Consider the following 14,689-nt stretch of genomic DNA (forward strand, 5'->3'; position numbering starts at 1 on the left):
TGGGATTACAGGGATCACCACACCAGGGTCAGAAAGTACTTGTTTTGTTATTTGTTTTGAGACAGAGCCTTGCACATCTCAGGTTGGCCCTGAACTCCCTATACACCTGATGTTCCTTCTGCTTATACATCCTGAGAACCAGGGGTAAAACTGTGCTGGGGATCGAATCCAGGGCTGTGAGCATTGGAGCAATGTAGCTCCATCTCCAGCCTCAGACAACACTTAACAAGCATGCACAGAACATTTATAGAGATATAAAGTAGTGAACATTGTCTCTGCCACATATAAAGGAAAAATTAATATTCTGAGCATTGTGAAAACTGTAGAGCATTCTCCATGCTCTTGGTGATATTCCCATGAAAGCCTTTCACAGCCAGTTTGGGGGCCCAAATCCTGGTTTAGAATGTTCTCAAGAGAAGACAAGCACCCCTTGAGTATGTGGCGTCTACAGAGTTTTGTTTGAGAGGAGTGTAGCAGAGCATTTACCAGGGTGGGAATTCCAGTTGGTGGCTGATGAGGGTCTTCAGCATGCTGGCTTTCGATCCTACGCTGGTCTTCACTCATTTCAGGCACGCTAGTGCATGAACTCGGGTCTCCTGGGCAGCAACTGCCCTCCACCAATTGAACACCAGCCACAATTTCATCAGAGGCTTCTCTTAGCTTCGTTAAGCTGTGGTGAAACAAAACAAAACAAAACAAAAATCAAAAGCCATTTTTGGTCTGGCAGGGATACTCCATGCCATGTGACTAGGCATGTCAATCCCTTACCTGAGAAGTAACAGATTCATACATGTGATCCAAGACCTACTGTGACAGCTGCAAATTCTTAACTAAGCAGATCAAGAAAAATAAATTCTCATTGTATGTTTCAGGAGTCCAGAGCAAAATCACAGTGTGGTACAATAATGCTAGTTTTAATGCTAATGTTAAGTTAAAAGTTATGAAATTTGATCAAATCTCTAGATTTTTCAATAGAGATATTCAAGGACCACATACAGATTTTGATTTCAGCATGTAGAAACATGACATTCACTAACCTGGAATTATTCAGTTGATTATAGAATTAGTCATATAATAGTTGGCTATTCTTAGCAAAGACATGAGGGCTGCCCATTATTAACTACTCATCATCAGGCAGGCACAGATGTCTAAAGGGTTTGTCACTGGGCTATCAGGTGACTCTCTGCCTCACATGCTCATTAATAAAGGCTGTGGCAGGGATTTAAACAGTGACAAGAATAGGTGACCACATGACTGGAGAGATGGCTCAGCAGTTAAAAGCATCAGCAGCTCTTTCGGAGGACCCAGGAGGTTTGGTTCTCAGCCCCTGGGTATTGACTGACTCACAACCCTCTGTAAACTCCAGATCCAGATCGCAGATGCCCTCTTCTGGCCTTTGAGGGCACTGCATGCATTGGCACACAAGTGTACGCAGACAAAACAGCCATATGCATAAAATAAAAATAAATTTAGAATTCAGAAAATATTTTAAAAGAATACTACTAGAGTTTATACAGAATGTACACAGTAGGGGTATTGTGAAAGTACATGGCAGGCTTTGCTGAATTTCATGTCCTAAGAATAGAAAGAAGCCTCTTCACTGACTTCTGAATATCAAGCCTTAATTGCAATTGGTGACATATTGGCAGATTGACACAGACTAGTTATTACATGTCTAGCCAAGAAATGAGCATGAAGGAGAACCAGCGATGACTACAGTGAACTAAAACCTACTAAGTATATTCCTGGAAATGTGAGACAAACTGTGTTTTACAAGCTTAGAGCTAAGATACGATGTAAGTCTTTACATCCCTCTCCGTCCCGGTGCAGACGTTATCCACTAAGTGTAGCTATGCCTTTTTATATCACCACTGGAGCCCTTCCTTCTAATGCCCTTGACAGTAACATTTGTGACATCCATCACTCAGAATTTCTATAGCATGTTTTATCTTTGCATGCATACATACACACAAGTGCAGGCCATACATGCTAACAGAAGTCCAACCACACATAACAGTACAACAGCGGTACATTAAAATAGATTCAAGTGTGTTTTTATGTGGAAGATACTCAGAATGGAAACATCCACTACAATATGTTTTTAAAGAATATAGTGAAAACCTGGGAAGACAGCCTTCACATGCAGAGACATATAGATACACAGTATGTGCATCCTTAAGGGATGGGTTACTGATACGGAAGAGGAGACTAAAAGGACGAGGGGAAGGACCAATACTTCAATGGCTACTTGGATGCTCTTTTTTTAAATAGCAATTCTGTTTAAGAATGCTAAATGGCACTCCTGGTCAAAAGAGAAAGAAAAGGGAGGCGGGGGAAGACAGCCACTTATACTTATCTATGACTCTTTACAGTGGTTCTCAACCGTCCTAACCCTGTGACCCTTTAATATAATTCCTCATGCTGCGGTGACCCCAACCATAAAGTTATTTTGTTGCTACTGTGTAATTGTAATTGTACTATTATAAGTCCTAATGTAAATATCTGATATGCAGCATATCTGATATGTGACCCCTGTAAAAGGGTTGTTCAACCCCCAAAGGGATCCCAACCCACAGACTGACAACCATGGATCTATATATAATAAGGCATCATTGCTTTCTAAATGGATAGCTTAGGCAAAAAGCAAAAGCATAGAAAATTAGTAAACATCATTACTGGAAGCAAGAATAAAAAGCACAGTCACTGTGTTGACTTTTCCACAACCTGGCCATTTCTTCCTCTAATGTTCTAATGACCAGGGGGACGCGCACGCGCGCAGACAGACAGACAGACAGACAGACACACACACACACACACACACACACACACACACAACACTACAGCCAGCACTCCCTGATGTCATAGTGTGTGCCATAGTTCCAACCTAAGATGAGCCTATAAAGGCCCAGAAGCCTCTTCTGAGAAACCAAGCAAGCCACAGTCCACCTGAGAAAGGTAATGGGTGTTTACCAATCTCCCCCGGGACCCTGCTGTTCTTCTGGCCTCAGGTCCTCCTCCTCCTCCTGGGCTAGTTCTTGTTCCACAGCCAATAGCTCAGCTGAAGTTCTTGCAAGCAGGGCTGACACGGCATCCTGCAGAACAGAAACCATATGGCAGTTAACACCAGACACTCCAGCTATGATTCAGAAACTCCTCGGATGCACACTTACACTTCCAGCTGCGAAGAAACAGCCTGTACCAGACCCAGTTCCCCTGCTGAGAACAAATATGAAAGCTGAACAAAATGAAACCAAAACCAAATACAAACTCCCAGATGTTCTAAAGCAAGAAGACTGATGGGGCTTGCAGGGCTGGAGGGCTGATGTCCCGGGGAAAGCAAAGATACAAGAGAGATGACCATCACTGCCAGTGGCTTCCTCTAAAGGCATTTGTCAACCTAGGCACGAGGCCCGCAGGCTAAACAGATGGGCTGCTTGTAATCTCAGCCCCACAGTCCACTGCCCGGAGTGCAGAGCTACCAAGGCGGTCCACACAAAAGGGGTTTGAGGAAATGAATGGTGAAATGGGCCCTACATCACACAGGATGTTTCTAGCCAGGCCTTCGCCTTTCCTGATTTGCCTCTGTACAGCACAAGACAGAGAAGTAAAGCCAAAACCCAGCTGCTAGCAGCCTAAACAGTAAGCAGGTATTTCATGCCTTGCAGGGTTCTGGAGAGAGAAAACTTGAAATTCAAAACCCCCAGGTGCTGCAGGCAACTTTCCCGTGTTGTCATCTGCCTTCCAGAAGAACATCAACTCATCTCTAGAAGAGTATTTCAGCTTTTACAACCCCTCTTTCAATATAGCCAGCTAAAAGTTAATGGCGACAAGCCAAAAGAAACAACAGGCAACAGAGGCAGACCCACAAGTGATTCATACACTGCAGCTTTTCAGAGATAGCAATTAAGCTTTTACAACTCCTATAAAGAAAAACTGATGAAATTACAGATTGGTCTAGCATGAACACAAAGAAGTGCATCACTGAATTGCAAGAAAGCTGCTGTGAGTTAAGGAAGAGGGACCCTTGCCAGCAGTGGAAGGAGAAAGGGTGTGTGAATCCTTACATCGTAGCCTGGGTCAGTGGCCAGATGACAGATTATAAGGTCATGTCTATGAGATCAGGAGAGCAGATGGGAGCAAAGTCATGATAAACAGCCACCAATGAGCTAGGGAGAGGTCGGCTGGTGACCCAATCACACCAAGGTGCTTGTATGCATTCAGTCCCATCAAGGGAAGAGTGTTTGAGGACTCTGGGTATTTAACACCCCGAGAACTGGAGTGACAGAAAACTGGAGGGGGGGGGCAGTCTGCATCGCTGGTAACTGAAACCAGAGGCCGACCTGAGCTGAGCCCACTGTGAGGAAAAGTGGAGCATGGCATCTTACGGGAGTTTGAGGTGGAGAGATGAGCGAGTTTTATGAGTTTTCTGCCAGTCTGGTCCCAGAACTACTTCAGACCCAAATAATACACAGAGACAGTGTATTAATTATGAATCTGTTGACCTGTTACTAGCGCTTCTTACTGGCTAGCTCTGTCTTAAATATTAATCCATTTCTATTAATCTAAGTGTTTCCACGTGGTCTTATGTTACTGGAGAGAGGATCCGGACCTCTTAAGTCCCTATATCTTGACTCTTCTTTACTACATCTCCCAGAATTCTCCTTGTCACCTAGTCCCACCCATCTTGCTTTCCTATTGGCCAACAGGGCTTTATTCATTAACCAACAAGAGAATCATATTTACAGAATGACATCTCCCATCAAGCGAGGCTCACCATCCCTCAAGCTGGGAAGATCAAGGATCTGTGTCACAGAAGAGCAGGAGCCCGAGGGTCAGCACAGGCTGTGGGGACCCAGTTCGGTAAAGGAGTCTGAGGCCGAGAGAGTCTTGACACTCTCCACTCTCCGCTCTCTGATACCATGGCCACTGCCAGGACAAGCTTATGGGGACGCTCAGATCAGGGCCACAGGAAGTTAGTGGCAGAACTTGATGTAGCATCCTGATGGATGGGACAAAAGTAAACACAGGTAGGTGGGCTCTGTATACCCCTGGAGCCTGAGCATGGGATTTGCACACCAACAGAGGCCCCAAACACCAGAGATAGGAAATCATGCTGGGGGACCCTCAGAAGGACACAGTAGCTTAACTTAGCTAAACTGCTGGGACTAGCAGCCCTCCTTTCGAAAACCTGGAGCCTGATTAGAAAAACAAACAAAGAAAGGTGGATGTGGGGTGTGGGGGGGAGAAAACCCACACTTCTCCAACCAGGAAACACACAAAGAGCATAGTACTTTCTAGTTCACTTTACTGCCTTTCTATAATTTTTTTTTTTCCAAGGAGCCCACATGGAGTTTATTGGTGGAGGAAATAAAGGGGTGGGGAGGTCATGTGTTGGCCAACTGGGAGCAGAGCAGAGAAGAGCAGAAAGAGAGCAAAGAGCAAACAGCCTGCCTTTTTATTTTAAAGATAGCGGTCCTTCCGGGACAGCTCGGGCTGTTACAATGCTGAGTGCAGCATCAATAATCAAGATCAAGCAAGAACTCATTTCAGGGATGGATGATGAGGTCAAGGCAGTACCTACAGACACATATGAAGAAAACCCTTTAATGACTGTGACCCAAACTCCCAAGAACACTGGAATATGTTCAAGAGACCAAACCACCACACAAGGAGCTGAGATAACCTCTAAAGCCTTTGACAATCTATTCAGTGAGATGAGAGCTACAATCCAAACACAAGCTTTTAGAGCTGCAAACAGACATGGTCAGAGAAGAAAGATCCTCCTTAAATCAGGGTACCAAAAGTACAAGGAAGAGGCTGAGGAAATGCTTAGTGAGGGAAGTGGTCGCCTTGCTTGCATGAGGGCCTGAGTTTGATTCTCTGATCCCATGTAAAAAAAAAAGCTGGGCATGTCAGCATGCATCTGTAATACAGGCCTGGGGAGCTGTGAATGCATGGATAACTGGGACTTGCTGGCTAGCCAGCCTGGCCACTAAGGCAAGGTCCAGGCCAGTGAGGGCCTGTCTCAAAAACAAAGTGAGAAATGCATTAAGTATGAGAGCAGAAGCTGTCCTCTGGCTTGCATATGTATGCTCGCACGAGTATACACGAAAGCATGTGTGTTTGCACGCATCTGTGTGCACACACATGCGCACACACATACACACAAACATATCCATATACAATATGCACGTACACCAAGGGAAAAACACCTAATGACACACGGCAAAGTAGCCACTAAAAGCTGGAAGGGAAAATGCAAAGGCATAAACATGAGACTTTTCACGAGTGTCCTACAACCACGAGAACACAGAATGATACAAACACTGAAAGTAAGTAATGGTCCCCAAGATTGTTACAATCAGCACAGCCACTGCTTAGAACTTGTGGGGAAATAAGACACACAGTAAAGCATTCCTGACAACTAAGCCACCATGGCTGGGAATTCACAGAGGAAGAGGACAGCCTCATCCCTTCATCTAATTATATCAACTCTAAAGCGCAAGAGTAGCAGTGATGCTGGCACTGTGGGCCATTATGGGATGTTTTGATCATATTCTGACACTCCTGAGACTGACAATAAAGTTTGCTTTGAATCAGAGGGCAGAACTAGCTACTAGCTAACCAAAATTAGCCATAGGGTTTTGGAGGACTGAGAACATATAGAGAGACATAGGAAGTAGTAGGGAGGGGCTTAGAGAGAATTTTAGAGTTTTTGGATCAAGAAGGGAAGAGAGAGAGAGAGAGAGAGAGAGAGAGAGAGAGAGAGGGAGGGAGAGGAAGGAGGAATCATCGGTCACTTTTCTGCTGCTTATCTCATCATTCATAGACTCCCAAGTTTTTACTGATAAAGAATAATTAGATAAACACTTCAATGGGCCTTCAAGGAAAAGCTGTAAAGTGCTCAATTCCCCAAAGCACTCAACAAGGAAAAACACATCATGTGCAGAGTTGCAAATATCTCTGGAGAAAGTGCATCTTTTGTGAAATTGTGAAGAAGAAGAAGAAGGAGAAGGAGAAGGAGAAGGAGAAGGAGAAGGAGAAGGAGAAGGAGAAGGAGAAGGAGAAGAAGAAGAAGAAGAAGAAGAAGAAGAAGAAGAAGAAGAAGAAGAAGAAGAAGAAGAAGAAAAAACACATATGCTGATTTTGCTGTCACATTTTGAACTGCAAAAAAATTACAGCCACAGTGTCTGGAAATGGAAGGCAGGGAAGCCTTGTAGCTGTATGGGAATACACACACAGTGCACAGGGCACTCGGAGGGGTTGGTGCTGTCTGTAGTGCAACACATCCACTAGTGGGTCTGGGAACACATCTGCCAAATACGGGATGGCGGGCGGGGAGCTGTATTACTGGTGATGGGATGGGAAGGAAAAGTAAATTTAAAAACTTGAATTAACTCAAAAGAATTAGGGGCTTGGGGGGGGGGGGGACAAAGATGAGGCTAATAATAGCCACAACAACAAACTATAAAGCAAATTCAAGTATGTGAATAGATTACTGCACCAACCATTTCAATTAAAAAATAAAGATACTGGCCGGGCAATAAACCAACACCAACTATATGCTGTTTTCAAATATAGCATCTTAAATAATAAAAAGCTTGAAAGGAAAACAATGGAAAAATAATAAACCATGTAGATGTACATTAAAAAAAAAGACATACACAGCTTTGCCACTATCAGACAAAGTAGACTTTAAAACACAAGGTGTTATTGGAGGTAGAGATAGTTCATCATAACAAAAGGCCAGCTAGGCACAAAGATACAATTTAAGGCTAAATTTATATTCACCTATTAACACAGACATGAAAAAAACTTTGGAACTAAGAAGGCAAAATATAATTAGTGCTATCATGGGTTAATGACATATAATATCCCTGTCAGTAAACAATAAAGTGGCAAATCAAAAAACCACTACAGGTAAGAAACTCTAAAAACAAAATTAACAACCTGACAGCAAAACAAACATTCTCAGCAAAGAAATGTAATGTTTATCCCAAACATACCACACCCTACACCAAAAAGCAAGCATGGCCAAATGGTACATGTTTGATTCTCTGAAGACAGTAAAATAAAACTAGAAACCAGCAACAGAGTAAAACTCTCCAGCCACCTAGTCATTCATAAATATCCTTTAAAATTTTATAATTAATAAAGAAGTCACAATGGAGATTGCAAAGTGTTTTAAATTCATGACAATTCTGTCACACCACACTTGTAAAAAAACATTTCCAGCCCCAAATGCAATGCAACAAAGCAGCTATCTAAGCATCCGTCTCAAGAAGAAAATGAGTCCCAGATTAAACCCCAAGTGGTGGGTTTGAAGAAATAATAAGGTGACAGTGGCAATGAGAACAGTAAACACACACACACACACACACACACACACACACAATATTGAAGATCAGAAGATCAAAATTATATTCAAAATTTATAAATTGACAAGTCTCTGGTAAGAGAGCTTAAAAAGGCCGCAGACTGCCAATATCAGGGATAAAAAAACGTCCTTGCGGGTATGGAAGGACAATAAGGTTCTATGACTGACTCATGCTGGGTAGGGCTGTTAGTCCCAGAGAGCAGCAGGGGGCTTGGCAAGCATGCATGTGGCCCTGGGTTTGTCTCCAGAATTGCCACAATAATAATGATGATGATAAAAATAGATTAAATAGACAAATTCGGTGAAAAGCAAAACCTACAGCAAGTAGAGAAAAACCAGACCAGCCTTGTGCTAGTAAAGAAACTGACCCTTTAATTTACAAATAGCCTTTGCAACTGGGATCCAAGCCCAAAGCCTCAGTGTCCTTCAGGTTAACTCAAAACAGGGCATGTAGATTCTGGGGCAATTCTATAAGCTGTCACCTGACTTTTATGAAGGGCTACTTCTCTTGCAGAGCCCTGGTTACGTCACTGATACATTTTTAAAATTGGCATGATGTACTTCATTATTCTTTCACATGTACAAGGGCTTCCTCATTTTTCTTATTCTTGAAATCAGTAATTTGTGCATTCTTACCCGGGTATTTGTCAAATTTTACATTTTTATTGAAATATCTAATTACAGCTGTTTCTGCAGTCAGTAGAAAACAACTATTTCCCAAAACACAATGAAGCCTGCAAAACCTAAATGCCAAAGTGATGATAACATCACAAGGAAAAAACTAATCTCAGCCGGGTGATGATGATACACACCTTTAATCCCAGCACTCAGGAGGCACAGACAGGCAGATCTCTGTGAGTTCAAAGCCAGTCTCATCTACACAGCAAGTTCCAGGACACCCAAGGAGACACAGAGAAATACTGTCTTGAAAAACACCAAAACAAAAAACCCAAAACAAACAAAAATCCTCACATCCTGGAGGCAAACAGTCCTTAAAAGGAAAGTACGGGTGGAGCATAAAGGGAAAAACTGACAAGCAAAGTCTCATTAAAACTGTTCCCCTCACCCAAAGATGACATTATGAAAAAAAAAAAAAAAAAAACAGAAAAGGTAAGTCACAGAAAGTAACAGACACCTGTTATATATTTATTTTTAAAATATTCATTTCCAAACACACAGATTTCGATCAAACTACAAGAACAAATAAAAGGAATTAAAAACTAGAATATACACTTTACAAAAGACAACACCCATTTGGTGGTATGCATGTTATAATCAAGGAAGTGAAAATTAAAAATCTAAGCACACAGCAAAACAGTGGAAGTGAGAAGACACAAGTAGTTTTATCAACTATATGTGCAGATTAATAGCAGTGCTACAATAGGCCCCAAATTAGTAACAATGCAGATGTTCAGCAGCAATAGAACAGATGCATTGAGATACAATTATATGATAAAATATTGTCTAACAATGACAGTGAATGAGCCGTAATACAGAGTAACAAGTGAATTTCACAAGATGCCAGACATAAGGAGCAGACTTCAAACATCAACTTCAAAGTTATGTGAGACAGACACAAGGGATGGGGGAAGTGACCTTTAGGAGAGTGTGGTGACAGCAGGGAAGGGACACAAGGAAAGATTGTGAGGCGATGGCAACCCACTGGATGTGGGTCACAGTTACATAGGCGCCATTGCTTTGCAATAAATTCAGACTGGGTAAGATTTGTGCACTTTGTTATAAATCCCTCCATTGCCCTTTCCCACAAATAAACCAGAGATAGAAATTAGAAGAAGAAAAAAAAAAGTGCAATAAAATTTGTGTAGCAGCGCTATAAACCAGACAGAACTAACAAACATCTGTAGAACACTCTGAACAAGTATTTTTCTCTCAAGTGGACATACTTTGGAATATACTAGACCACAAATATGGCTTCGGTAAATTCATGCATGCTAAGTGTGGCTTTTTGGTCAGACTGGGATGAAATTGAAAACTAGCAACAGAAGGGAATATGAGAAATAAAGAAATATGCAGAAATTAACCTTCCTAAACAAGCAAAGTTTAAGGAGATCACATGGCAGTTGAGAAAACATAGAGAGAGATGTCTGGGATGTTTAAGCAGAGCTGTCAGGATTACCTTACAAAAGGAAGGCATCAACCAGGAGCCTAACTTTCCGCCTTTAAGAATGAAGGGCAACATAATCCTAGAGCAAGAAGCCTAGAGCAAGCAGAAGAAAGGGGATAGCACACTAGGAGTAAATTCATGGCAAGTAAAATCCAAGTTGGTTCTTCAGAAATACGCAAACCTGTAGTTGGCCCGATGATGAAAAATATTGAGGTCTGAAGTCTCTCCAACGCTGAGTTTCTAAATGAACATGGTGGAGTCAGGTTATGTGCCTAGCTTCTAATAACTGAACCTCTCCACAACTTTTCATATATGAACTCAATCATGAGAAAACATGAACCGTTATACATGAACCAATCAATATGACCTCTCATGAAATGATTATGTTCCTAAAAAGACATAGGTACCAAAACAAGCAAACAAACAAAAAAGCATTAAAAAAAAAATACTCAGGTATCTAGGTTAAAAAAAGTCTTCCTCAATGTCTGAATGTCTGAAAACCATCATTTTATGGTGAAAAGTTCCCTCTAAAATTAGGAGCAAGGGGGGCTGGAGCCATGCTCAGTGGCTGAGAGCTTGCTGCTCTTCCAGAGAGGGTGAACCTGAGTCAAATCCCTAGCATGCTCACCACTGCAGGGGATCTGATGTCTTCTGGTCTCCACAGGTACCATGCACTCATGAGTGCATGATGTTGGTGGACAGACACACACACACATTTAAAAATCTGTAAGAAGATAGAGATGTCTGCTTTTACCTCCCTTGTGTGTGTGTGCATTTTCCCCCCGTGTGCGAGTGCTCATGGAGTTAAAGGACAGCCCTGGCTGTCATTCCTTACAGGACCTCGGTGGGGTTAGCTTTGTTTTGAGACAAAGTCTCTTCTTGGCCTGTGGCTTGCCAAGTAGTTAAGGCTGGCTGGACAGGGAACCCCAGGGATCTGCTTGTCTCTGTCTCTATTGGAACTACAGGTTACTATTTCCTTTTGGTCACATGGATTTCTTGCCCGTGTGCCTTGGCCACAACATATTGCACAATACTGAAGGGGGTGGCAAGAGGGCTGGGAAGCCAGCTCTGTTGGGCAAGTGTTGTGTTGAGAGCATGAAGATCCAAGCTTGCATAGCATTCTCTTGGAATCCCAACAGTGGGAAGCTCTGGGAAAAGCAACTACACATCCACACACAAAAGAATGAACTGGACACCCCCCCCCCCCAGGCACAGGCCTTGTAAATAACCCAAATGGTTTTATTAACCATTGCTTTAGCATTGGTTAATAAAGTCTAGATATAAGTCTAGATATAAGACTAAGATTCATAAGGACTACCTTGGGGGAATCTCTATGTGACTAAGCTAGTCTTAGATAAGACATCAACAGAACAAAAGAAGCCAAGGCGAGGATGGGAGGGAGACAAGGTGCATTTGCATCTAAGCTATAAACCTCCGTGCTGCTAACAAGACAATGAAAAGACACCTTGCAAAATGGGGAGGGGGGGGGGAACAACTCTGCAGATAAAATCTGAGTATGGTGGCACACACTTATAATCTCAGCACCCAGAAAACCTGAGGCAGGAGGATTGCAAAGTTAGAGGCTAGCCTGTTCTGTATAACATGCTGTAGGCCAGCCTGGGCTTCATAGTAAGGCTCTGACACTTCCTCCCTGCCTGTCTCCTTTCCTCCCTCCTTCTGTCCCTCCCTTCCTCTCCCCTTCTCCCCCCCACACACTTTTTTATGTCAATAATAAAAAGGCAGCTACTCTATATAACAGGAAGTCAGGTTGCAATACTTCAAATCATTAAGCATAATTACTATGCATCCTGGTGAGTACAGTCACACAAGTACCAGGGCACAAGTTTTCACACTGGCATCATTCACAGTAGTCAAAAGGTAGAGACCATTGAGATGCATATGAGCGGAGGAGTGCAAAGCCAACAGTGGGACATCTGCACTAGAACACTCTCTGGAAGAAGGAAGGAAGGAAACACTAGCTGTGCCCATAGAAGACCTTGATACTACCATGCTGAGTGAAAGAAATGAGTGGACGCAGAGCAAACCTTGCACACTTTCCTTTATATGAAAGCATATGATAAGCAGAATAAGCAAACTTACAGAGCAGGGAAGAGGTGACAGTGATTGGTCACAGGTATAAGGGCTTCTCCTACTCTACTCAAGCCTCCAGCCAGGGGTGGTGGCTCATACCTTTAATCCCAGCACATACGAGGCAGAGGCAGGTGGAGCTCTGTAAATTCAAGGCCAGCCTGGTTTACAGAGTGAGTTCCAGGACAGCCAAGGCTGTTATATAGTGAAACCCTGTCTCGAAAAACAAAATACAAAGCATTAAAAAATCATTTTTATGGGAGGTGGCATGATGCCTTCGTAACTTCTACTAGAATCTAAGCTGGAAATGATTTTTCTTGGGATGCTGGGAACAAAGAGGGGCTGAGAGAGGAGGAGGAAAAACTCATGAATGACAGCAGGGCCTGCTGTCTTCTGCAATTTGTCGCCCACATTGCATGACTGCCTCTCAGCCACTCTTTTCCAGTTGTGACTCACCAAGTCTATAGAATCTAGTTCTGGCTCGTTGGATTGAACTACAGGCTCCTCGCTTTCTTCTTCATTCTTTTTGCAAGGCGTTTGCTTGGAAGGAAGTAAATTATACCACAGCATGAAAATCTCATTGGAAAATGGTAAATCTGCCAGGCTGATCTGAGTCCCAGCCTACAGGAAATGGAAAAAAAAGAGAGAGAGAGAAATGGAATGTTTAAATTAGCATTCGTCCTCTCTGGTAACACAAAAGATGACTGGGCGAGCTTGTAAAGCAGAACGAACACACTATTGGTGACATAAAGCACTGGCTGTGTGTTTGTGCCTGTGGGCTTGTGCACTGTGTATGTGCTTATGTGCACCTACATGTGCTTGAGTGTGTGTGTGTGCTTTCATGTGTGTACACATGTATGTGCAGTGGTCAGAGGATGACACTGAGATATTTTCCTCAATCTTCTCCACTATTTATTTATTTATTTATTTATTTATTTATTTATTTATTTATTTATTTATTTATGATAGACAGGGTGTCTCACAGAATCTGGAGAAAAGGCCCTATTATCCACTGGCCTCTACCCCGATGCTGTGGTTAAGGCATGCACAACTGAGACCCGCTTTTACTTGGGTGCTGTGATCTGGACCCAGATTTCATGCTGGGGCAGCAAACACTTAATTCAAGGGTTCATCTCCCCTACTCTGAACTGGTGGGGTTTTAAAATCTGGGCATATTGATATCTTCAGTTATAGCTCAGTAAGAAATAATGCACAACTGAAATGCCCATCCTGGGACTACTTTGTAACATTAAATTTTCCTGGGATTACCTTGTAATGTTAAATTTTCCCAACTAACTTCCCCAATGACTAAATGTGCAACTTTTTCTAAATGTGGAATTATATTTAAATGGAATTAAAAAAAATGTCAGAAGAATGACTTGATTATGACAACACATTGTTATGCAGAAAGGAGTTTAAAGATTGATACTCTTGTTCTTGAATGAGAATGTAGCTAGAGGGGTGTGTGTGTGTCCATGGGTCACTAGAAAGCAAAAAAAAAAAAAAAAAAAAAAAAAAAAAGAAAGAAAGACAAACAGATAAAAGTGACTCTGGAGCCCATCTAGCCACAGCCAGGGTTTAACTCCACTGTTTCTGTGAAGCACCGATCGGCACCTTTGGTAATGCTACTGGAACCTTTGACACATAGCAAGCATGGTATCTACTGTACCAACGCCTGTCCTAACAGAGCCATGTTGGTGTCATTCTAGATTTATTTTGAGACAGCATTTTTTTTTTTTAAATAAAGGAAAACTACTGTCCTTTTCTGGCTGGTCATAATTAAATGTCTCCTACAGGATCATAGAGAAACAGCTATTTCTGACCATGTGGGCTCCTGTCTGGATGCCTGCATTTAAGCAGGCCACTTGGAGGGAGACAGCCACCTAACTGTGTTAGTTAAGTATGAAAATTTCCTATCACTCATCACATTTAATCACATTGTTCTAAACAGTAATAACTGTCTAGATGCTCTAACACAATGGAAAGGCAGATGGGCTGAATACAGGAACCATATACTTAGAGCCTTGCTTAATTTCAGTTTGTATCAATGAATGGGATGGGATTTTTTTTTGGTACCAAACTCCATCATCTGCTATGAT

General features: G+C 42.4%; 1 protein-coding gene across 1 annotated transcript in view; it reads right to left on the minus strand.

Annotated features, from left to right (window-relative positions):
* Wwc2 (WW and C2 domain containing 2) overlaps positions 1-14,689 on the minus strand; it is a 158,217-nt gene that overhangs the window by 18,786 nt on the left and 124,742 nt on the right. Inside the window, exons 16-18 of the mRNA XM_051182385.1 lie at positions 13,047-13,211; positions 2,971-3,092; positions 487-670 (exon numbers count right to left, since the gene is read on the minus strand). Of these exons, the coding sequence (XP_051038342.1) occupies positions 487-670; positions 2,971-3,092; positions 13,047-13,211 (471 nt within the window). The remainder of the gene's footprint in view (positions 1-486; positions 671-2,970; positions 3,093-13,046; positions 13,212-14,689) is intronic.

Source organism: Phodopus roborovskii, unplaced genomic scaffold, assembly GCF_943737965.1.
Source record: "Phodopus roborovskii unplaced genomic scaffold, PHOROB, whole genome shotgun sequence".
Lineage (NCBI taxonomy): Eukaryota > Metazoa > Chordata > Mammalia > Rodentia > Cricetidae > Phodopus > Phodopus roborovskii.